The 24799-nt window shown below is 45.4% G+C and overlaps 1 protein-coding gene across 1 annotated transcript; it reads left to right on the forward strand.

Moving 5' to 3' along the window:
- The first annotated feature begins 22343 nt into the window (after positions 1-22343).
- On the forward strand, positions 22344-23377 carry LOC123130813 (uncharacterized). Its single transcript, XM_044550620.1, has one exon. The coding sequence runs from the start codon at positions 22484-22486 to the stop codon at positions 23069-23071; it is 588 nt and encodes a 195-aa protein (XP_044406555.1). The 5' UTR covers positions 22344-22483; the 3' UTR covers positions 23072-23377.
- Positions 23378-24799: the final 1422 nt, after the last annotated feature.

Below are 24799 nucleotides of genomic sequence, written 5' to 3' on the forward strand. Positions count from 1 at the left end.
ATAGGAGATCATTGCTATCATGGCTTATGTGATATGGGTTCTAGTGCAAGTGTAATACCTCATGCATTATATAAAGAAATTATGCATGATATTGCACCTGCTGAGATAGAAGAAATTGATGTTACAGTTAAGCTTGCCAATAGAGATGCTATTTCACCAGTTGGGATTGTTAGAGATGTTGAAGTCTTGTGTGGGAAAGTTAAATATCCTGCTGATTTTCTTGTTCTTGATTCCCCACAAGATAACTTTTGTCCCATTATATTTGGTAGACCCTTCTTGAATACTGTTAATGCTAAGATAGACTGCAATAAGGATATTGTTTCTGTTGGTTTAGGGGATATGTCTCATGAATTTAATTTTGCTAAATTTTGTAGACAACCCCATGATAAAGAATTGCCTAGTAAGGATGAAATTATTGGTCTTGCTTCTATTGTCGTGCCTCCTAATGATCCTTTAGAGCAATATTTTCTAGACCATGAAATGATATGTTTATGAATGAAATAAGGAAAATAGATGAAGTATTATTTAAATAGGGGCCTATTTTGAAACACAACCTGCCTGTTGAAATCCTAGGGGATCCTCCTCCACCCAAGGGTGATCCCGCGTTTGAGCTTAAACCGTTGCCTGATACTCTTAAATATGCTTATCTTGATGAGAAAGAGATATATCCTGTTATTATTAGTGTTAACCTTTCAGAGCATGAAGAAAAGAGATTATTGAAAACTCTGAAGAAGCACCGTGCTGCTATTGGATATACTCTTGATGATCTTAAGGGCATTAGTCCCACTCTCTGCCAACACAAAATAAAATTGGCGAAAGACGCGAAACCGGTTGTTGATCACCAACGACGGTTAAATCCTAAGATGAAAGAAGTGGTAAGAAAAGAAATACTAAAGCTTCTGGAGGCAGGTATAATTTATCCCATTGCTGATAGTCAGTGGGTAAGTCTTGTCCATTGTGTCCCTAAGAAGGGAGGTATTACTGTTGTTCCTAATGATAAAGATGAATTGATCCCACAAAGAATTGTTACAGGTTATAGAATGGTAATTGATTTCCGCAAATTAAATAAAGCTACTAAAAAGGATCATTACCCTTTACCTTTTATTGATCAAATGCTAGAAAGATTATCCAAACATACACATTTTTGCTTTCTAGATGGTTATTCTGGTTTCTCTCAAATTCCTGTGTCAAAAGATGATCAACAAAAGACAACTTTTACTTGCCCTTTTAGTACCTTTGCTTATAGACGTATGCCTTTTGGTTTATGCAATGCACCTGCTACCTTTCAAAGATGTATGACTGCTATATTCTCTGACTTTTGTGAAAAGATTGTTGAGGTTTTCATGGATGATTTATCCGTTTACGGAACTTCTTTTGATGATTGCTTAAGCAACCTTGATCGAGTTTTGCAGAGATATGAAGAAACTAATCTTGTCTTGAATTGGGAGAAGTGCCACTTTATGGTTAATGAAGGTATTGTCTTGGGGCATAAAATTTCTAAAAAAGGTATTGAAGTTGATAAAGCTAAAGTTGATGCTATTGAAAAGATGCCGCGTCCTAAGGACATTAAAGGTATAAGAAATTTTCTTGGTCATGTCGATTTTTATAGTAGGTTCATTAAGGACTTCTCTAAAATTTCTAGGCCTCTGACTAATCTCTTATAAAAAGATGTTCCTTTTGTTTTTGATGACGATTGTGTAGAAGCATTTGAAATACTTAAGAAAACTTTGATTTCTGCACCTATTGTTCAGCCTCCTGATTGGAATTTGCCATTTGAAATTATGTGTGATGCTAGTGATTATGCTGTAGGGGCTGTTCTAGGACAAAGAGTTGATAAGAAATTAAATGTTATTCAATATGCTAGTAAAACTCTAGACAGTGCTCAAAGAAATTATGCTACTACTGAAAAAGAGTTTTTAGCAGTTGTATTTTCTTGTGATAAGTTCAGACCTCATATATTTGATTCTAAAGTAACTATTCACACTGATCATGCTGCTATTAAATATATTGTGGAAAAGAAAGATGCTAAACCTAGACTTATTAGATGGGTTCTCTTGCTACAATAATTTGATTTGCATATTATTGATAGAAAGGGAGCTGAGAATTCTGTTGCAGACAACTTTTCTAGGTTAGAGAATGATCTTGATGACCCACTACCTATTGATGATAGCTTTCCTGGTAAACAATTAGTTGTCATAAATGCTTCTCGTATTGCTCCATGGTATGCTGATTGTGCTAATTATATTGTTGCTAAATTTATAACGCCTAGTTTCACATACCAGCCAAAGAAAAAGTTCTTCTATGATTTAAAACATTACTTTTGGGATGACCCACACCTTTGTAAAGAAGGATTAGATGGTGTCACTAGACGTTGTGTACCTGAGCATGAACAGGAACAGATCCTACGCAAGTGTCACTCTAAGGCTTATGGACGACACCATGCTGGAGATAGAACTGTGCACAAGGTATTGCAATCCGGTTTTTATTGGCCTACTCTCTTCAAGGATGCCCGTAAGCTTGTCTTGTCTTGTGATGAATGTCAAAAAATTGGTAATATTAGTAGACGTCAAGAAATGCCTATGAATTATTCACTTGTTATTGAACCATTTGATGTTTGGGGCTTTGATTATATGGGACCGATTCCTTCCTCTAATGGGTATACACATATTTTAGTTGTTGTTGATTACGTTACTAAGTGGGTAGAAGCTATTCCAACTAGTAGTGATGATCATAACACCTCTACCAAGATGCTTAAAGAAGTTATTTTTCCGAGGTTTGGAGTCCCTAGATACTTAATGACTGATGGTGGTTCACATTTTATTCATGGTGCCTTTCGTAAAATGCTTGCTAAGTATGATGTTAACCATAGAATTGCATCTCCATACCACCCACAATCTAGTGGCCAGGTAGAATTGAGTAATAGAGAGAATAAATTAATTTTGCAAAAGACTATTAATAGATCTAGGAAGAATTGGTCCAAGAAACTTGATGATGCATTATGGGCCTATAGAATTGCATACAAAAATCCTATGGGTATGTCTCCATATAAACTGGTTTATGGAAAGGCATGTCACTTACCCCTTGAACTAGAACATAAGGCATATTGGGCCATTAAAGAGCCCAATTATGATTTCAAACTTGCCGGTGAGAAGAGGCTTTTTGACATAAGCTCACTTGATGAATGGAGAACCCAGGCCTATGAGAATGCCAAACTGTTTAAAGAAAAAGTTAAAAGATGGCATGACAAAAGGATACAAAAACGTGAGTTTAATGTAGGTGATTATGTATTATTATACAACTCTCGTTTAAGATTTTTTTGTAGGCAAACTCCTCTCTAAATGGGAATGTTCTTACGTCATCGAGGAGGTCAATCGTTCCGGTGCCATAAAAATAAACAACTTCAAAGGCACAAATCCGAGGGTGGTGAACGGTCAAAGAATCAAACATTATATCTCAGGTAATCCCGTAAATGCTGAAACTAATGTTATTGAAACCGTAACCATGGAGGAATACATAAGGGACACTTTTCAGAACGTTTCAGACTCCGAAAAGGAATAGGTACGTGGTACGGTAAGTAAACCGACTCCAAAACAGTTCTAATGGCAATTTATATCCGTTTTGGAATATTTAAGAAAATAGGAAAATAAGAAGTAGTCCGGGAAGGACACGAGGCGTCCACGAGGGTGGAGGGTGCACCCTACCCCCCTGGGCGTGCCCCCTGCATCGTGGGCACCTCGTGTGCTCTCCGAACTCTGTTTTCTTGCACGATACTTCTTTTGGTCGGTAAAAATTCATTATATAATCTCCCGAAGATTTTGACCACCATATCACGCAAATATCTTCTGTCTTTGTTTCGAGCTGTTTCTGCTACAGATTTAGAGCAAGATGTCTTCTCAAGAGTCAGTCGGGGAGAGTTGGGTGTCTCATCCGACACCGGGGCCAAGAGCAAACAGCGATGCTGACCACTTTGGTCCATCAACCGAGGAAGAAATGGAGGCCGACTTGAAAAGGATAGATGCCATGGAGGAGGATCAAGAAGTTACTTTTGTTTCCGAGCCGGATTCATTATGGGGGGACTACAGAGCTCTGCTATTCCAAACTCGGTCATCCCTTCCAACATTAGATTTCTTTCTTATGAAAATATGAAAAAGAGTGTTGCTTGTTCTCCCATACCTATTAAACATCCTTGGGTGAAAGGAGCTTTAGCCGTCACGGGCAAGATCCATAAAGAAATAATGGACCTCAAGCAGCAAGTCAATAAGCTCGAGGAAGAGCATCATATCCTGAGGGGCATCATCGCCAAGAATATCACATCACCAACCCCGAAGAAAGAGACATAAACACATGGGCATGGGCACTCCCCTTGGCAACTGCCAAGCTTGGGGGAGTGCCCCGGTATCGTATCACCATCACTTTTATCTTTACCGTTTTTCTTAGTTCGATCCTTTTGGTAATATCTTGATCTAGTAGAATAAAGTTTTAGTATGATCTAGTTTTGAGTTTTGCTTTATGATCCTTCTATGTAATCAAGTCCGTGAGCTATATATAATAAAGATTAGTGTTGAGTCAAGGGCTTGACTATCTTACTATGATCTTGAGGGAATAAAATAAAATAAAAGATAAAGAGAAATAAAGAGATCATATGGATCTTATGGAGAGTAATGACTTCACATATAAAGAGTATGATGAATAAAAGTTGTTGAGAGTTGACAAACATAGTTTTGGTCATCATTGCAATTAATAGGAAGTAATAAAGAAAGAGAGGTTTTCACATATAAATATAGTATCTTGAACATCTTTTATGATTGTGAGCACTCATTAAAATATGACATGCTAAAGAGTTGACGTTGGACAAGGAAGACAACGTAATGGGTTATGTTTTCTTACATCTGAAATAAATTATATTATCTTGGATCATCCAACATGTTGAGCTTGCCTTTCCCTCTCATGCTAGCCAAATTCTTTGCACCAAGTAGAGATACTACTTGTGCTTCCAAATATCCTTAAACCCAGTTTTGCCATGAGAGTCCACCATATCTACCTATGGATTGAGTAAGATCCTTCAAGTAAGTTGTCATCGTTGCAAGCAATAAAAATTTCTCTCTAAATATGTATGATTTATTAGTGCGGAGAAAATAAGCTTTATAATATCTTGTGATGTGGAAGAAATAAAAGCGACGGACTGCATAATAAAGGTCCATATCACAAGTGGCAATATAAAGTGACATTTTTTTGCATTAAGATTTCGTGCATCCAACCATAAAAGCACATGACAACCTCTGCTTCCCTCTGCGAAGGGCCTATCTTTTATTCTTGTCTTATACTTCATGCAAAGAGTCACGATGATCTTCACCTTTCCTTTTTACATTTTATCCTTTGGCAAGCACAATGTGTTGGAAAGATCTAGATATATATAGCTAATTGGATGTGAGTTTTCATGAACTAGTATTGTTGACATTACCCTTGAGGTAAAAGGTTGGGAGGCAAAACTATAAGCCTCTATCTTTCTCTGTGTCCGATTAAAAGTTCATAACCATAAATATCGCGTGAGTGTTAGCAATTGTGAAAGACTAAATGATGGTTGAGTATGTGGACTTGCTGAAAAGCTCTCATTGACTCTTTCTGATGTTATGATAAATTGCAATTGCCTCAATAACTGAGGTTATAGTTTGTTGGTTCTCAATGAAGTTTCTGATTCATACTTGAAATTGTGATTGAATTGTTACTTTAGCATAAGAGATCATATGGCAATATATATATATATATATATATATATATATATATATATATTGTTGTTGTTCTAAGAATGATCATGATGCCCTCATGTCCGTATTTTATTTTATCGACACCTCTATCTCTAAAACATGTGGACATATTTTTCGATTTCGGCTTTCGCTTGAGGACAAGCGAGTTGTAAGCTTGGGGGAGTTGATACGTCCATTTTGCATCATGCTTTTATATCGATATTTATTGCATTATGGACTGTTATTACACACTATATCACAATACTTATGCCTATTCTCTCTTATTTTACAAGGTTTACATGAAGAGGGGGAATGCCGACAGCTGGAATTCTGGGCTGGAAAAGGAGCAAATATTAGAGACCTATTCTGCACATCTCCAAAAGTCCTGAAACTTCACAGGAGCACGTTTCAGAATATCTAAAAAATATTGGGAGAAAGAAGTACCAGAGGGGGGCACCCACCATCCACGAGGGTGGGGGAACGCCCCCTGCCTCGTGGGCCCCTGGCAGCCCTCTGATGCCCATCTTTGGCTATATGGAGTCTTTCGTCGAGAAAAAAAATCATAAGAAAGCTTTCGGGATGAAACTCTGCCGCCACGAGGCGGAACCTTGGCGGAACCAATCTAGGGCTCCGACGGAGTTGTTCTCCCGGGGAAACTTCCCTCCGGGAGGGGGAAATCATCATCATCGTCATCACCAACAATCCTCTCATCGGGAGGGGGTCAATCTCCATCAACATCTTCACCAGCACCATCTCATCTCAAACCCTAGTTCATCTCTTGTATCCAATCTTTATCTCAAAACCTCAGATTGGTACCTGTGGGTTGCAAGTACTGTTAATTACTCCTTGTAGTTGATGCTAGTTGGTTTACATGGTGGAAGATCATATGTTCAGATCCATTATGCATATTAATACCCCTCTGATTATGAACATGAATATGATTTGTGAGTAGTTACGTTTGTTCCTGGGGACATGGGAGAAGTCTTGCTATAAGTAGTCATGTGAATTTTGTTGGAAATATGCCCTAGAGGCAATAATAAATTGATTATCATATTTCCTTATTCATGATAATTGTCTATTATTCATGCTATAATTGTATTGTCCGGAAATCGTAATACATGTGTGAATACATAGACCATAATGTGTCCCTAGTGAGCCTCTAGTTGACTAGCTCGTTGATCAACAGATAGTCATGGTTTCTTGGCTATGGACATGGGGATGTCATTGATAACGGGATCACATCATTAGGAGAATGATGTGATGGACAAGAACCAAACCTAAGCATAGCACAAAGATCGTGTAGTTCGTTTGCTGTAGCTTTTCTGGATGTCAAGTATCATTTCCTTAGACCATGAGATTGTGCAACTCCCGGATACCGTAGGAGCGCCTTGGGTGTGCCAAACGTCACAACGTAACTGGGTGACTATAAAGGTACATTACAGGTATCTCTGAAAGTGTCTGTTGGGTTGGCACGAATCGAGACTGGGATTTGTCACTCCGTATGACGGAGAGGTATCTCTGGGCCCACTCGGTAATGCATCATCATAATGAGCTCAATGTGATCAAGTGGTTGATCACGGGATCATGCATTACGGTACGAGTAAAGTGACTTGCCGGTAACGAGACAGAACAAGGTATTGGGATACCGACGATCGAGTCTCGGGCAAGTAACGTACCGATTGACAAAGGGAATTGAGTACGGGATTGATTAGGTCCTCGACATCGTGGTTCATCCGATGAGATCATCGAGGAGCATGTGGGAGCCAACATGGGTATCCAGATCCCGCTGTTGGTTTTTGACCAGAGAGTCGTCTCGGTCATGTCTGCTTGTCTCCCGAACCCATAGGGTCTACACACTTAAGGTTCGGTGACGCTAGGGTTGTATAGATATGAGTATGCAGTAATCCGAAAGTTGTTCGGAGTCCCAGATGAGATCCTGGACGTCACGAGGAGTTCCGGAATAATCTGGAGGTAAAGAATTATATATGGGAAGTTGTCATACGGTCACCGGAAAGGTTCGGGGGCATATCGGTATTATACCGGGGCCACCGCAGGGGTTCCGGGGGTCCACCGGGAGGGGCCACCTCTCCCGGAGGGCCTTATGGGCTGTATGAGGAAGGGATCCAGCCCAAAGTGGGCTGGGGCGCCACTCCCCCTAGGGCCCATGCGCCTAGGGTTGGGGGAAACCCTAAGGGGGGGCGCCCCTTGCTTGGGGGGCAAGCCCCCCTCCCCTTGGCCGCCGCCCCCCCTCTAGATCTCATCTAGAGGGGGACGGCCCCCTTCCCTCTTCCCCTATAAATAGAGGGGTGAGGGGAGGGCTGCAAAGGACATCCAAGGCGCAGCCCCTCCCCTCCCCAACACATCTCCTTCTCCATCACGAGCTTGGCAAAGCCCTGCCGGAGTACTGCTGCTCCACCACCACCACGCCGTCGTGCTGCTGCTGGAGCCATCTTCCTCAACCTCTCCTTCCCCCTTGCTGGATCAAGAAGGAGGAGACGTCACGCTGACCGTATGTGTGTTGAACGCGGAGGTGCCGTCCGTTCGGCGCTAGGATCTCCGGTGATTTGGATCACGTCGAGTACGACTTCCTCATCCCCGTTCTTTGAACGCTTCCGCGCATGATCTACAAAGGTATGTAGATGCAATCCGATCACTCGTTGCTAGATGAACTCTTAGATGGATCTTGGTGAAACCGTAGGAAATTTTTTGTTTTCTGCAACGTTCCCCAACAAATTTGGTATTCGTTCGATATTTTGATGAGATGTATGTTGTCATTCCTCTAGTGGTGTCATGTGAACGTCGACTACATGACACTTCACCATTGTTTGGGCCTAGAGGGAGGCATTGGGAAGTAATAAGTAGATGATGCGTTGCTAGAGTGACAGAAGCTTAAACCCTAGTTTATGCGTTGCTTCGTAAGGGGCTAATTTGGATCCATATGTTTCATGTTGTGGTTAAGTTTACCTTAATACTTCTGTTGTAGTTGCGGATGCTTGCAATAGGGGTTAATCATAAGTGGGATTCTCGTCCAAGGAAGGACAATACCCAAGCACCGGTCCACCCACATATCAAATTATCAAAGTACCGAACGTGAAACATATGAACGTGATGAAAACTAGCTTGACGATAATTCCCATGTGTCCTCGGGAGCGCTTTCCTTTATATAAGAGTTTGTCCAAGCTTGTCCTTTGCTATAAAAAGGATTAGGCCATCTTGCTGCACATTATTTACTTTATTTACTTGTTACCTGTTACAAATTACCTTATCACAAAACTATCTGTTATCGATAATTTCAGTGCTTGCAGAGAATACCTTACTGAAAACTGCTTATCATTTCCTTCTGCTCCTCATTGGGTTCGACACTCTTACTTGTCGAAAGGACTATGATAGATCCCCTACACTTGTAGTTAATCACGTACGCTTACGCGAGACTGGTTCTACCAACGTGCTTTGCACACAGGTGGCTAGTGGGTGTCAGTTTCTCCAACTTTAGTTGAATCGAATTCAATGAGCAGGGTTCTTTCGGAAGATCAAAAAGCAATCACTATACCGCGTTGGGTTTTTGATGCGTAGGTAAGAACGGTTCTTGCTCAGCCCGTAGCAGCCACGTAAAACTTGCAACAACAAAGTAGAGGACGTCTAACTTGTTTTTGCAGGGCATGTGGTGATGTGATATGGTCAAGAGATGATGCTAATTTTTTTTGTATGAGATGATCATGTTTTGTAACAGAGTTATCGGCAACTGGCAGGAGCCATATGGTTGTCGCTTTATTGTATGAAATGCAATCGCCATGTAATTGCTTTACTTTATCACTAAGCGGTAGCGATAGTCGTAGAAGCAATAGTTGGCGAGACGACAACGATGCTTCGATGGAGATCAAGGTATCAAGCCAGTGACGATGGTGATCATGACGATGCTTTGGAGATGGAGATTAAAGACACAAGATGATGATGGCCATATCATATCACTTATATTCATTGCATGTGATGCTTATCCTTTATGCATCTCATCTCACTAAATTTCAAGGTATAAGTGTTCTCCCTGAGTATGCACCATTGCTACAGTTTGTCGTGTCGAGACACCACGTGATGATCGGGTGTGATAAGCTCTATGTTCACATACAACGGGTGCAAGCCAGTTTTGCACACGCGGAATACTCGGGTTAAACTTGACAAGCCTAGCATATGCAGATATGGCCTTGGAACACTGAGACCGAAAGGTCGAGCGTGAATCATATAGTAGATATGATCAACATAGGAATGTTCACCATTGAAAACTACTCCATCTCCCGTGATGATCGGACATGGTTTAGTTGATATGGATCATGTGATCACTTAGATGATTAGAGGGATGTCTATCTAACTGGGAGTTCTTAAGTAATTTGATTAATTGAACTTTAATTTATCATGAACTTAGTACCTGATAGTATTTTGCATATCTATGTTGTTGTAGATAGATGGCCCGTGTTGTTGTTCTGTTGAATTTTAATGCGTTCCTAGAGAAAGCTAAGTTGAAAGATGATGGTACCAATTACACGGACTAGGTCCGTAACTTGAGGATTATCCTCATTGCTGCACAGAAGAATTACATCATGGAAGCACCGCTAGGTGACAAACCCGCTATAGGAGCAACCCCAGATGTTATGAACGTCTGGCAGAGCAAAGCTGATGACTACTCGATAGTTCAGTGTGCCATGCTTTACGGCTTAAAACCGGGACTTCAACGATGTTTTGAACATCATGGAGCATATGAGATGTTCCAGGAGTTGAAGTTAATATTTCAAGCAAATGCCCGGATTGAGAGATATGAAGTCTCCAATAAGTTCTACAGCTGCAAAATGGAGGAGAATAGTTCTGTCAGTGAACATATACTCAGAATGTCTGGGTACCACAGCCACTTGACTCAGTTGGGAGTTAATCTTCCTGATGATAGTGTCATTGACAAAGTTGTTCAATCACTGCCACCAAGCTACAAGAGCTTCATGATGAACTATAATATACAAGGGATGGATAAGACGATTCCCGAGCTCTTCGCAATGCTAAAGGCTGCGGAGGTAGAAATCAAGAAGGAGCATCAAGTGTTGATGGTCAACAAGACCTCTAGTTTCAAGAAAAAGGGTAAAGGAAAGAAGGGGAACTTCAAGAAGAACGGCAAGCAAGTTGCTGCTCAAGTGAAGAAGCCCAAGTCTGGACCTAATCCTAAGACTGAGTGCTTCTACTACAAAGGGACTGGTCACTGGAAGCGGAACTGCCCCAAGTATTTGGCGGAGAAGAAGGATGGCAAAGTGAAAGGTATATTTGATATACATGTTATTGATGTGTACCTTACTAATGCTCGCGGTAGCGCCTGGGTATTTGATACTGGTTCTGTTGCTAATATTTGCAACTCGAAACAGGGGCTACAGATTAAGCGAAGATTGGCTAAGGACGAGGTGACGATGCGTGTGGGAAATGGTTCCAAAGTCGATGTGATCACCGTCGGCACGCTACCTCTACATCTACCTTCGGGATTAGTTTTAGACCTAAATAATTGTTATTTGGTTCCAGCGTTGAGCATGAACATTGTATCTGGATCTTGTTTGATGCGAGACGGTTATTCATTTAAATCAGAGAATAATGGTTGTTCTATTTATATGAGTAATATCTTTTATGGTCATGCACCCTTGATGAGTGGTCTATTTTTACTAAATCTTGATAGTAGTGATAGACATGTTCATAGTATTGAATCCAAAAGATATAAGTTTAATAATGATATGCAACTTATTTGTGGCACTGCTGTTTAGGTCATATTGGTGTAAAGTGCATGAAGAAACTCCATGCTGATGGACTTTTGGAATCACTTGATTATGAATCACTTGATGCTTGCGAACCATGCCTCATGGGCAAGATGACTAAGACTCCGTTCTCCGGAACAATTTAGCGAGCAACAGACTTGTTGGAAATAATACATACTGATGTATGCGGTCCAATGAGTGTTGATGCTCGCGGCGGGTATCATTATTTTCTTACCTTCACAGATGATTTAAACAGATATGGGTATATCTACTTAATGAAACATAAGTCTGAAACATTTGAAAAGTTCAAATAATTTTAGAGTAAAGTGGAAAATCATCGTAACAAGAAAATTAAGTTTCCATGATCTTATCGTGGAGGAGAATATTTGAGTTACGAGTTTGGTCTTCATTTGAAACAATGCGGAATAGTTTCACAACTCATGCCACCTGGAACACCACATCATAATGGTGTGTCCGAACGTCGTAACTGCACTTTATTAGATATGGTGCGATCTATGATGTCTCTTACTGATTTACCGCTGTCGTTTTGGGATTATGCTTTAGAGACGGATGCATTCACGTTAAATAGGGCACCATCAAAATCCGTTAAGACGACACCTTATGAACTATGGTTTGGCAAGAAACCCAAGTTGTTGTTTCTTAAAGTTTGGGGCTGCGATGCTTATGTGAAAAAGCTTCAACCTGATAAGCTCGAACCCAAATCGGAGAAATGTGTCTTCATAGGATACCCAAATGACACTGTTGGGTACACCTTCTATCACAGATCCGAATGCAAGATATTCGTTGCTAAGAACGGATCCTTTCTAGAGAAGGAGTTTCTCTCGAAAGAAGTGAGTGGGAGGAAAGTAGAACTTGACGAGGTAATTGTACCTACTCCCTCATTGGAAACTAGTTCATCACAGAAATCAGTTCTAGTGATTCCTACACCCGTAAGTGAGGAAGCTAATGATGATGATCAACAAACTTCTGATCAAGTTACTGCCGAACCTCATAGGTCAACCATAGTAAGATCCGCACGAGAGTGGTATGGTAATCCTGTTCTGGAGGTCATGTTACTTCACCATGACGAACCTACGAACTATGAGGAAGCGATGATGAGCCCAGATTCCACAAAATGGCTTGAGGCCATCAAATCTGAGATGGGATCCATGTATGAGAACAAAGTGTGGACTTTGGTTGACTTTCCCGATGATCGGCAGGCCATAGAGAATAAATGGATCTTCAAGAAGAAGACTGGTGCTGACGGTAATGTTACTGTCTATAAAGCTCGACTTGTTGAAAAGGTTTTCGACAAGTTCAGGCAGTTGACTACGATGAGACCTTCTCACCCGTAGCGATGCTTAAGTCCGTCCGAATCATGTTAGCAATTGCCGCATTTTATGATTATGAAATTTGGCAAATGGATGTCAAAACTGCATTCCTTAATGAATATCTTAAAGAAGAGTTGTATATGATGCAACCAGAAGGTTTTGCCGATCCAAAAGGTGCTAACAAAGTATGCAAGCTCCAGTGATCCATTTATGGACTGGTGCAAGCCTCTCGGAGTTGGAATATACGCTTTGATAGTGTGATCAAAGCATATGGTTTTATACAGACTTTTGGAGAAGCCTGTATTTACAAGAAAGCGAGTGGGAGCTCTATAGCATTTCTGATATTATATGTAGATGACATATTGTTGATCGGAAATTGTGACGCCCCCGATTTAATCGTACACTAATTATACACGCAAACGTGTACGATCAAGATCAGGGACTCACGGGAAGATATCACAACACAACTCTACAAATAAAATAAGTCATACAAGCATCATGTTACAAGCCAGGGGCCTCAAGGGCTCGAATACAAGAGCTCGATCATAGACGAGTCAGCGGAAGCTACAATATCTGAGTACAGACATAAGTTAAACAAGTTTGCCTTAAGAAGGCTAGCACAAACTGGGATACAGATCGAAAGAGGCGCAGACCTCCTGCCTGGGATCCTCCTAAACTACTCCTGGTCATCGTCAGCGGGCTGTACGTAGTAGTAGGCACCTCCCGAGTAGTAGTAGTCATCGTCGACGGTGGCGTCTGGATCCTGGGCTCCAACATCTGGTTGCGACAACCAGGTAGAAGGGAAAAGGGGGAAAAGGGAGAGAAAAGCAACCGTGAGTACTCATCCAAAGTACTCGCAAGCAAGGAGCTACACTACATATGCATGGGTATATGTGTAAAGGGGCCATATCGGTGGATTGAACTGCAGAATGCCAGAATAAGAGGGGGATAGCTAATCCTGTCGAAGACTATGCTTCTGGCAGCCTCCGTCTTGCAGCATGTAGAAGAGAATAGACTGAAGTCCTCCAAGTAGCATCGCCTAGCATAATCCTAACCGATGATCCTCCCCTCGTCGCCCTGTGAGAGAGCGATCACCGGTTGTATCTGGCACTTGGAAGGGTGTGTTTTATTAAGTATCCTATTCTGGTTGTCATAAGGTCAAGATACAACTCCAAGTCATCCTGTTACCGAAGATCACAGCTATTCAAATAGATTAACTTCCCTGCAGGGGTGCACCACATAACCCAACACGCTCGATCCTATTTGGCCGAACACACTTTTCTGGGTCATGCCCGGCCTCGGAAGATCAACACGTCGCAGCCCTACCTAGGCACAATAGAGAGGTCAGCACGCCTGTCTAAATCCTATGGCGCAGGGGTCTGGGCCCATCGCCCATTGCACACGTGCATGTTGCGAGGGCGGCCGGAAGCAGAACTAGCCCCCTTAATACAAGAGCAGGCTTACGTTCCAATCCGGCGCGCGCCACTCAGTCGCTGACGTCACGAAGGCTTCGGTTGATACCACGACGTCGAGTGCCCATAACTTTCCTCGCGTAGATGGTTAGTGTGTATAGGCCAGTGGCCAGACTCAGATCAAATACCAAGATCTCATTAAACGTGTTATCTTGAAATAACCGCGAACGCCGACCAGGGCCAGGCCCACCTCTCTCCTAGGTGGTCTTAACCTGCCCTGTCGCTTCGCCACAAAGATCCACTCGCGGGTACTCCTACGAGCCGACCCGACTTTAATCACCACAAGTATCATATATTATGTATAAGTATATACACGTGACCACCTCCCAAGTGATCACGTCCCAATAGTATAGCATGGCAGACAGACAAGAATGTAGGGCCACTGATGGTAAACTAGCATCCTATACTAAGCATTTAGGATTGCAGGTACGGTATCAACAGCTGGAGCAAAAATGACAGGCTATGCATCAGAATAGGATTAACGGAAAGCAGTAACATGCTACACTACTCTAATGTAAGCAGTATAGAGGAGAGTAGGCGATATCTGGTGATCAAAGGGGGGGCTTGCCTGGTTGCTCTGGCAAGAGAGAGGGGTCGTTAACTCCGTAGTCGTACTGGGTAGCAGCGGCGTCGGTCTCGGTGTCTAGCGAGAGAAGAGGGGGAAGAAACAATAAATATAATGCAAACAAATGCATGGCGATGCATGACATGGCAAGTAGCGGTGCTAGGGGTGCCCTAACGCGGTATGAGGTGATACCGGTGAAGGGGGGAAACATCCGGAAAAATATCCCCGGTGTTTTGCGTTTTCGGACAGATGAATCGGAGAGGGAAAGTTGCATGTTAGGTATGCTAGGGATGCGTGGCGGACGAACGGGCTGCGTAACCGGATTCGTCTCGTCGTTCTGAGCAACTTTCATGTACAAAGTTTTTTCATCCGAGTTACGGATTAAAAGATATGATTTTCTAAAGATTTAAATCATTTTTTGATTTTAATTAGTTATTTAATTCTAACATTATCCAAAACAGTGAATGATGACGCAGGCATGACATCAGAATGATGTCAGCAGGTCAACTGGTCGATTGACCAGTCAAACCAGACAGGTGGGTCCAGTGGGACCCACATGTCATTGTCTGGGCCACTAACAGGGGGTTTAGTCTAACTAATTTGGGTTAATTAGCAGGTGGGGCCCGTAGTCAGTGAGAGATTAGTGTTTAATTAACTAATTTAATTAATTAGCAAATTACCTATTTATTTTTATTCGTTGATTAAGGTGGGGCCCATAGGTTAGTGAGACAGGGGCGGCCCAGTCAGCAGTTGACCCAGTCATCTGGCCAACAAGGAGCCCTGGGCCCACCAGTCAGTGGCCCAGGTGGTGGGACCTGCGGCGCCAGGTCAGCAGGGCCGGCTCTCGCCATCGGCGACCAAAGGCACGACGCAGACCCGCCGGAGTTCGCTGGAATTTGCGCATAGGGCACGGATCCGCGCGCGCCGGGGCTCATCCGAACGAGCGCGAAGAGGTGCATCTAGTGGTGGCGGTGGCGTGGCCGGAGGAGGGCCGCAGCGTCACTGGTGACGAGCGGGGCGGCCGCCGGCGTTCGGCCGCGAGAGGGAAACGGCGCTGCGGCATGCTATTGTGCAAACAAAAGGGCGGGGCGAGGCCTACGTGCGCACGCAAGCACAACTGCACAAGCCCGGGACCAAAAGGGTCACCGGACGGCTGCCGGCGACGAGCGCGTGCGACGACGCGTTCGGGTTCTCGACGAGCACGGCGCTAGGGGGCGCGGGAAGGCTCGCGCGCGCGTTGGGCTCCTGGGAACCTCACGAGCTCGACTACGAGCTCGGACGCGAGCTGCGGCAACGGTGGCCACTGCGACGAGCTTCACCATGGCGGCGGGGCAGCACCAATGGCGACGGCAACTAGGGGGGGAGATCGACGGCGCTAGCATAGGGGAAAGGTCGGGGAGCTTACGTAGGAGCACACGGTGGCTCGTTGGAAGGTTAGGAGCAGCAGGGCGCCGGAATCGCAGAGGAACACCGGTGGCTGCTGAGGAAGAAGAAGCTGGCGTCGGAGTCGATGCAGGGGCGCCGAGCTCAAGGGGCTGGTCGTGGGCGAAGGAGAGGTTGGCGACGGAGCCCTTGGCGCGGTCCTAGGTGAAGGGGACGGCGGAGAGCGCGTTGACGGTGTCGGCCATGGCGACTGCGGTGGTGGCCGTGGTGGATCTGGGCGAGGAGGATCTGGTGGGAGGGCGCAGGAACCGAGGGAGAGAGCAGGGCGAGTGGGAGGACGGATCGAGGAGGCGAGGGCGTGGCGGCCTTATCTCCTCCCGGTGTCGGTGCCGGCGAGGCGGTCGGGCGGGGACTCGCCCCTGTTCCGACCTGGGTCGGGGGAACAAAGAAGGGAGACGAGGCACGGGGGTTGGGCCGGCTGATGGCTATGGGCCAGGTGGGCCGGCCTGGCTGTGAGCTGGGCCGTCTGGTCCAGGGGGAAGGGTTCTCTCCTTTTGTTTTTTGTTTTCTCTTTTGCATTTTCTTTTATTTATTTCTTTATTGTTTTATTTCATTTTATGGATTTAGGTTTCCTATAAAAGCATGGTTCCCTCACCATAAATACCTAAGAATTTATTTGCACACTCCGAACATTTTTAGTTTAATATTTTGAAAACTTTTGTTGTTTGCCATTTTTTTTAGTTGATTTTGAATCGGTTTGAACTAACGAAAGTTTAGCAACAGTAATCAAAGATGACATGGCATCTTAGGAGAGTTTTACTGTAGCCTAATTATCCGGGTGTTACAGAAATGATACGGAATTTTTGAATAGCATAAAAGGATACTTGAATAAGAATGTTTTAATGAAAGACCTCGGTGAAGCTGCTTATATATTGGGCATCAAGATCTATAGAGATAGATCAAGACGCTTAATTGGACTTTCATAGAGCACATACCTTGATAAAGTTTTGAAGAAGTTCAAAATCGATCAAGCAAAGAAAGGGTTCTTTCCTATGTTACAAGGTGTGAAGTTGAGTCAGACACAATGCCCGACCATTGCAGAAGATAGAGAGAAAATGAAAGTCATTCCCTATGCTTCAGCCATAGGTTCTATCACGTATGCAATGCTGTGTACCAGACCTGATGTGTGCCTTGCTATTAGTTTAACAGGGATGTACCAAAGTAATCCAGGAGTGGATCACTGGACAGCGGTCAAGAACATCCTGAAATACCTGAAAAGGACTAAGGATATGTTTCTCGTTTATGGAGGTGACACAGAGCTTGTCGTAAACGGTTACGTCGATGCAAGCTTTGACACTAATTCGGATGACTCTAAGTCACAAACCGGATACGTATTTTATTGAATGGTGGAGCTGTCAGTTGGTGCAGTTCCAAGCAGAGCGTCGTGGCGGGGTCTACGTGTGAAGCAGAGTACATAGCTGCTTCGGAAGCAGCAAATGAAGAAGTCTGGATGAAGGAGTTCATATCCAATCTAGGTGTCATACCTAGTGCATCGGGTCCAATGAAAATCTTTTGTGACAATACTGGTGCAATTTCCTTGGCAAAGGAATCCAGATTTCACAAGAGAACCAAGCACATCAAGAGACGCTTCAATTCCACCCGCGATCAAGTCAAGGAGGGAGACATAGAGATTTTCAAGATACATACGGATCTGAATGTTGCAGACCCGTTGACTAAGCCTCTCTCACGAGCAAAACATGATCAGCACCAAGACTCCATGGGTGTTAGAATCATCACAATGTAATCTAAATTATTGACTCTAGTGCAAGTGGGAGACTGAAGGAAATATGCCCTAGAGGCAATAATAAAGTTGTTATTTATATTTCCTTATATCATGATAAATGTTTATTATTCATGCTAGAATTGTATTAACCGGAAACTTAGTACATGTGTGAATACATAGACAAACTGAGTGTCACTAGTATGCCTCTACTTGACTAGCTCGTTAATCAAAGATGGTCAAGTTTCCTAGCCATGGACAAATAGTTGTCATTTGATAAACGGGATCACATCATTATAGAATGATGTGATTGACTTGACCCATCCGTTAGCTTAGCACTTTGATCGTTTAGTTTACTGCTATTGCTTTCTCCATAACTTATACATGTTCCTATGACTATGGGATTATGCAACTCCCGAATACCGGAGGAACACTTAGTGTGCTATCAAACATCACAATGTAACTGGGTGACTATAAAGATGCTCTATAGGTGTCTCCGATGGTGTTTGTTGAGTTGGCATAGATCGAGATTAGGATTTGTCACTCCGTGTATCGGAGAGGTATCTCTGGGCCCTCTCGGTAATGCACATCACTACAAGCCTTGCAAGCAATGTGACTAATGAGTTAGTTACGGGATGTTGCATCATGGAACGAGTAAAGAGACTTGCTGGTAACAAGATTGAACTAGGTATTGAGATACCGACGATCGAATCTCGGGCAAGTAACATACCGATGAGAAGGGAACAACATATGTTGTTATGCGGTTTGACCGATAAAGATCTTCGTAGAATATGTAGGAACCAATATTAGCATCCAGGTTCCGCTATTGGTTATTGACCGGAGATGAGTCTCGGTCATGTCTACATAGTTCTCGAACCCGTAGGGTCCGCACGCTTAACGTTCAGTGACGATCGGTATTATGAGTTTATGTGTTTTGATGTACCGAAGGTAGTTCGGAGTCCCGGATATGATCCTGAACATGACGATGAGTCTCGGAATGGTCGATACATAAAGATTGATATATTGGAAGGCTATGTTTGGACATCAGAGTGGTTCCGGATGAGTTCAGGCATTTACCGGAGTACCGGGGGGTTACCGGAACCCCCCGAGGAGTATATGGGCTTTATTGGGCCTTAGTGGAAAAGAGGAGAGGAAGACCAAGGTGGAGGGTGCGCCCTCCCTAGCCCAATCCGAATTGGGTGGAGGGCGCGCCCCCTAGCCCAATCCGAATTGGGTGGGGGGCCGCCCCCCCTCCTTCCCTCTCTCTCTCTCCCCCTTCCTTCTCTCCTACTCCAACAAGGAAAAGGGGGAATCCTACTCCCACCGGGAGTAGGACCCCCCCTTGGGCGCGCCATAGAGGGCCGGTCCTCCCCTCCTCCACTCCTTTATATACGGGGGAGGGGGCGCCCCATAGACACACAAGTTGATCTCTTAGCCGTGTGCGGTGCCCCCTCCATAGATTTTCACCTCGGTCATATTGTTGTAGAGCTTAGGTGAAGCCCTGCGTCGGTAACTTCATCATCACCATCATCACGCCGTCGTGTTGACGAAGCTCTCCCTCGACACTCAGCTGGATCTAGAGTTCGTGGGATGTCACCGAGCTAAACGTGTGCAAATCGCGGAGGTGCCGTACCTTCGATGCTAGGATCGGTCGGATCGTGAAGACGTACGACTACATCAACCGCTTTGTTATAACGCTTCGGCTTACAGTCTACAAGGATACGTGGACAACACTCTCCCCTCTCGTTGATATGCATCACCTAGATGGATCTTGCGTGTGCATAGGAATTTTTTTAAAATTATTGTGTTCCCCAACAGATCCTAGTTTACAGTTCATCATGTGAGCAACACGCAACTGTCCCCCAAGCTCCCCTTAGTGACATACACCTCACTCTTGTCAAAATTGATCTTAAGTCCAGACATGGACTCAAAATACACCAGGATGAACTTCAAGTTCGCTAAACTAATTGGGTCATTCTTGATGAGAATCAGTGTGTCGTCGGAATATTGGAGATGCGTGATTCCACCTTCATTAATAGCCAAGAACACTCCCTGGATATGGCCTGTTGTCTTAGCACCCTCTATGCTAACAGCCAGAGCATCTCCGACTATATTAAACAAGAGGGGAGAAATCGGATCACCTTGTCGTACTCCCCTCGAGTTACGAAAATATTGGTCTCCCTCCCCATTGATATTGATGGCGGTTTGTCCACTTTTAACCAACTGCATGATCCAACTCACCCAGAGTGGATCAAAGCCCTTTCACCACATAACGCCTTCTAGAAAGTCCCAGTTAACACAATCCTAAGCCTTCTCGAAATCTAACTTCAAAATGAAAATGTTTTCCTTATTCATATGTGCAGTATGCAACACTTCGTGAAGAACCGGAATGCCTTCGAGGGTGCTTCTTCCTCGAATAAAGGCCGATTGACTCTAGTCAATGACCCTATGTGCCATCAGCGAGAGCCGGATAGTAAACCCCTTGACGAATACTTCCTCCACAAAGAAATATAGAAGCGTTTAGATCACTGAAGTAGTGATCTCTCTTATATTTCTTCACAGAGGTAGTAGTTTGAAACCTACATTGATCAAAGAGATGGGTCGGAACTGCTTATTAAGATCCGCCCCTGAAACTTTAGGAAGCAGGGAGCAGTCGCTGTAACACTTTTTCTTTTTTTGAGGAACGTAACACTTTTTCTTAACCTTCCTAGTTGGCGGTTGGTTCATCTATCTTAACCTTGAAGGTTTCCCTGCCCCCCGTGTGCAAAGAGCAGTGTTACTCAATGATTGGAATCGATCAGCACGTCACCGTAACACTTTATCTCTAACGGAATACTATACCAAACTGCGTCAGTTGCTATATTATTCACGTAATAATCGCACCAAGACTGATGCCGATGCCGATAGAGACATGACAGGCTCGATCGGAGTGTTTAGGACAAACTCCTTCAAGGCATACGTACACCTGAAAGATTAATCTCTGATCTCCCTTCTGCCGACACGTTTGGCAATTAAACTATAGACGGAATCTTGGGCACCATCCAGATTACCTGTGACGGGGGAGAATTTTTAGCATCGGTCTCTTTCAGCGGCGTTGGCGCGCGATTTGAGAGCGAACGAGTGTGCATCTTGTTTATTTCTTCTTCTTTTTTTGAAATGTTGTTTATTTCTTCTTTTAGTATTGCACAAGACCGACTAGTAGTACAAGTGATGCAGAAGTGCACTCCTCGTACTTACTACTAATCTCTTTTTTTAGAGAATACAGTAAGAGTTACTACTAATCTTAACACCTCGAAGGTGGTAATAAATCTCAAAAAATGCAGAATGGTCGCCTAAATCCTTTTGACTTTGCCGGGCGCCCGAAGGCGAGACAACACGGCTCTGCGCCCCGACACAGGCGACGCCGTTCGTCAACCACACGTGCAGAAGCGGACAGCACCTCGACGGCGATACGCTGCGCTGCCCCGCTCCCGTGCGTGTAGAATACTAGACGCGATAACTACGATCCGCGCAACGAACCAGATCTGCGAGATTGCAACCGGTGACTCTGCAGGCAGGTGCACTCCACACGGGCACCAAAGTTCCATTTAATAATTAATTAATTAATCGAGAGAAATAAAGGAACAGCCGTCTCGGTCGCATCGTCGTAAACCGACAGGCGGGCCCATCGTAACTGACCCCAGCACGGCTCATTCCCGCCCCGCACGTGCGCGGGCAGCCTTATCTTTCGAGCCCGAGCGGGATCCTCTGCGGCCGGCGACACCGTAGGTGCTCCTCGCCGTTGCTCAGAATCAGAGTGGAGATTTGTGCTAGTACTCCTCCGGTCATTTTTATTCTGCATATTAGAGATTTGATCATATTTATATGAAAAATTATCAACATCTGCCATGCTAAAGTTATACAATACTATGAAACTTTAAGTCATGACACATCTTTTTATATTGATTTCAGATTGTGAATATTGATACTTTTTCTTATAAAATTGGTCAAACTTTACGAGACTTGACTTCAGTCAAATCTTATATGCGAACTAAAAAGGCCCGGAGGAAGGGAGTACAAACAAATCGGAAGCTGATTCTTTGCTCAGTCAGATGTGTGATCTACACGTCCTGAATGATGCGTTGTCATACGGTTCTAGTAGACTATAGCAAGTTGAGGTGCAACCGCAGAAGATCCCGCGGCAACCGCTGCCCAGCTGTACCCGATGGCACCTTCGTGAATAACCGCGAGCTACGTGCCTTCTCTCCGTGCCCGGAAAACCACACGCCGTTAAGCCCCGCCGGTGCCTCCTTTATTACACACTCCGGCGACGCTGTGAGTTCGTATCCGTAACGCCCCCCTCCTTCCACTCTCTTGCCAAGAAGCGCGAGGCAGAGAGAGAGAGAGAGAGAGAGAGCGAGCGAGTCATCAGCGAGAGCAACCGCACGGAGGGAGATGAAGGCGGAGAAGGCAGCGGTGGCCGCGGCCGCCGTCGGGGGCGACGAGTGGCGGTGCCGGAAGCACCCCGCGGCGAGATCCGGCGGCGGGGTGTGCCCGTACTGCCTCCGCGACCGGCTGCTGCGGCTCTGCCCCAACTGCGCGCGCGTGCGGCCCTGCCCCTGCACCTGCGCCTCCCCATCCTCCTCCTCCTCGGCGTCCGGCGACGCCGTCGGCCGGGTGCACAGCCTCATCGAGCGGGAGCACCGGGTGGCGCGCTCGCGCTCCGTCGCCGCGTCCTCCTCCGCCGCGATGGCCTCCGTCGCCGCGGCCGCCTCCGCCTCCGGGAGGCGAAAGGCGAGGGTCTGGGGGTGGGCGCCGTTCTGGAGGTCCTCTGCCAAGGACGGGAGCGCGGCGGAGGAGGAGGACGAGGAGGAGAGGCTGGGGCTGGCGAGGTCCAGCTCGGTCTCGGCGACGGCCGTGGAGGCCAAGGCGGTGGCGGCCAAGGCGGCGGCGACCAAGGCGCGGTGGGGGTGGCACTTCCCGAGCCCCATGAAGGCGTTCCGGCACCGGAGGTCGTCGGCGAGCATGCCGGAGCGGGGGTGAGATTCCTCGCCACCAGTGGGGGATCTGTCTCTTGCTTTCCTTTTAGGAAGTGGTTATAATATAATCAATTAACTATATGGGGGTTCTTCTTTTCCACTTTTGTGGCTCGCGTGCTAATGTGATACGATGTTTAAGCTAGATTAAAAACCGAAAGCCTGTGATCTGGGCGCAATGCGCTCAATTACCCTCTGGGCGGCGTCATTTCCTCCTTGCTTTTGTTGTCCCTCGGTGTCGTGTCTGTACACTTGCTGCTCCACCGTGTAGTACCATCTAATTGGACATTTTAAGCTCCCCGATTTGATCTGCGCTACCTTCTTTCCAGCACCATTTGTGAATCTGCAATTTCGTTGCATTGCATCCTTGATTGTCTTTTTTTTTCGGTATTCAGGATAAAAATTAGAAAACCCAGGCCTGTGAGACAGTTAAACACGATGGTACTACCAGCACGACATCGATCAGCAGTTAAGCAGCACGACGGCACCACTATCATTAGCGTCGATCGAAAGGTGAAAAGCACCGGTGCGGCGGCGTTCATTGCTCCATTTATCTAGAGCTTTTCATGTTGTGTACTAGGCGATTAGTACGTGACGGGATAGCAGCTTGTGTGTCGTACACACTGGTCTAGTCGTGCTGCTTTGGGTGGAGCAGGTTCAGGACTAGGAATAGGGCGGCTCGAGCGCACTGTCCTCGTCTCGCCGACATGTGGGCCCGTGCAGCACACGCTCGCCTACGTTGCAAGTGGTGAAGGAGAGGGCCCTTCGCTCAGTACTGCCTGGTCTAGTGCACTGGCCCTGTCGCCCGCCCGCCGCTGCCTCGACGGCAAACGCAGCGCATTGAGCAGTGAGCTCTCTTCTTCACGTTGTGGTCTAGTACAGGTTCACCGCGGGCTGTTGTTTCAACTCCCGTCGAAATGATTTCGAGCTCACTATTTGCGCCGATTAGGTAATCATTGCCCAGCAGTTCAAGCTTTGTTCGTGGAATCTTTCGGAGATGTTCATAGACCAAAAATTAAATCATTATACAGGATAGATGCTGTAGAGATAAAATGCAGGGAGGAGAAAGTTGGTTTCGGTGAGACAGCATCTGAGCTGTTCATCGATCTTTTGCCAAACCAAAAACAAGAGAAGAACTGTCAGCAATCAGTAGGTTGCGAGCGAGAGTGGCACATTCGTCGCGAGCGTCCGGGGACGCGAACCCTCTGCTGGCTCGACGCGGCCGGTAGGCGCCACGTCCTCGTCGCCCCGAGTGTGGACGCCCGACGGAAGCGCGTCGATGGCGACGAGCCTTCCACCCTGTGCGCCCCGTTGGACTCTTGCCCGCGAGCTGTGCCACCCGCTGGCCGCTACGGCGGAGAGCGTCGCGTCACGCGGCTGCTTTACTATCCACAGTTTCACTGATGCCGGGCATTCCGGTGAGGCTAACGTTACACGCGTGCTGCTCCTGTGGTTCAGAATCAATCAGATCCCCGTGCTAACGTCCAGGTTATAGATTTTGTTTAGAATGTGTGGGAAATGCCAGCGTGAGGCACTGTTGGCCTGGCCCGAAACCTGGCCCCCTCCAAGCATAATCGTGTCGTGCGAACAAAACGTGCAGGTGGTAGTACAGTCCATTAAGCTGGCCCTAGCGTAGATGTCTACTATAGCAGGCAGACGCATCGAGCGACCATGGCTGGCCGCAGCCGTTGTCTGGTCCTGGATCGCTGCCTCGAAGCGAAATGGACCGATGCAG

Source organism: Triticum aestivum, chromosome 6A (genome assembly GCF_018294505.1).
Source record: "Triticum aestivum cultivar Chinese Spring chromosome 6A, IWGSC CS RefSeq v2.1, whole genome shotgun sequence".
NCBI classification, from domain to species: Eukaryota; Viridiplantae; Streptophyta; class Magnoliopsida; order Poales; family Poaceae; genus Triticum; species Triticum aestivum.

Coding starts and splice junctions, on each gene's coding strand:
- LOC123130813 (XM_044550620.1), top strand. CDS start 22,484: ATGAAGGCGGAGAAGGCAGCGGTGGCCGCGGCCGCCGTCGGGGGCGAC.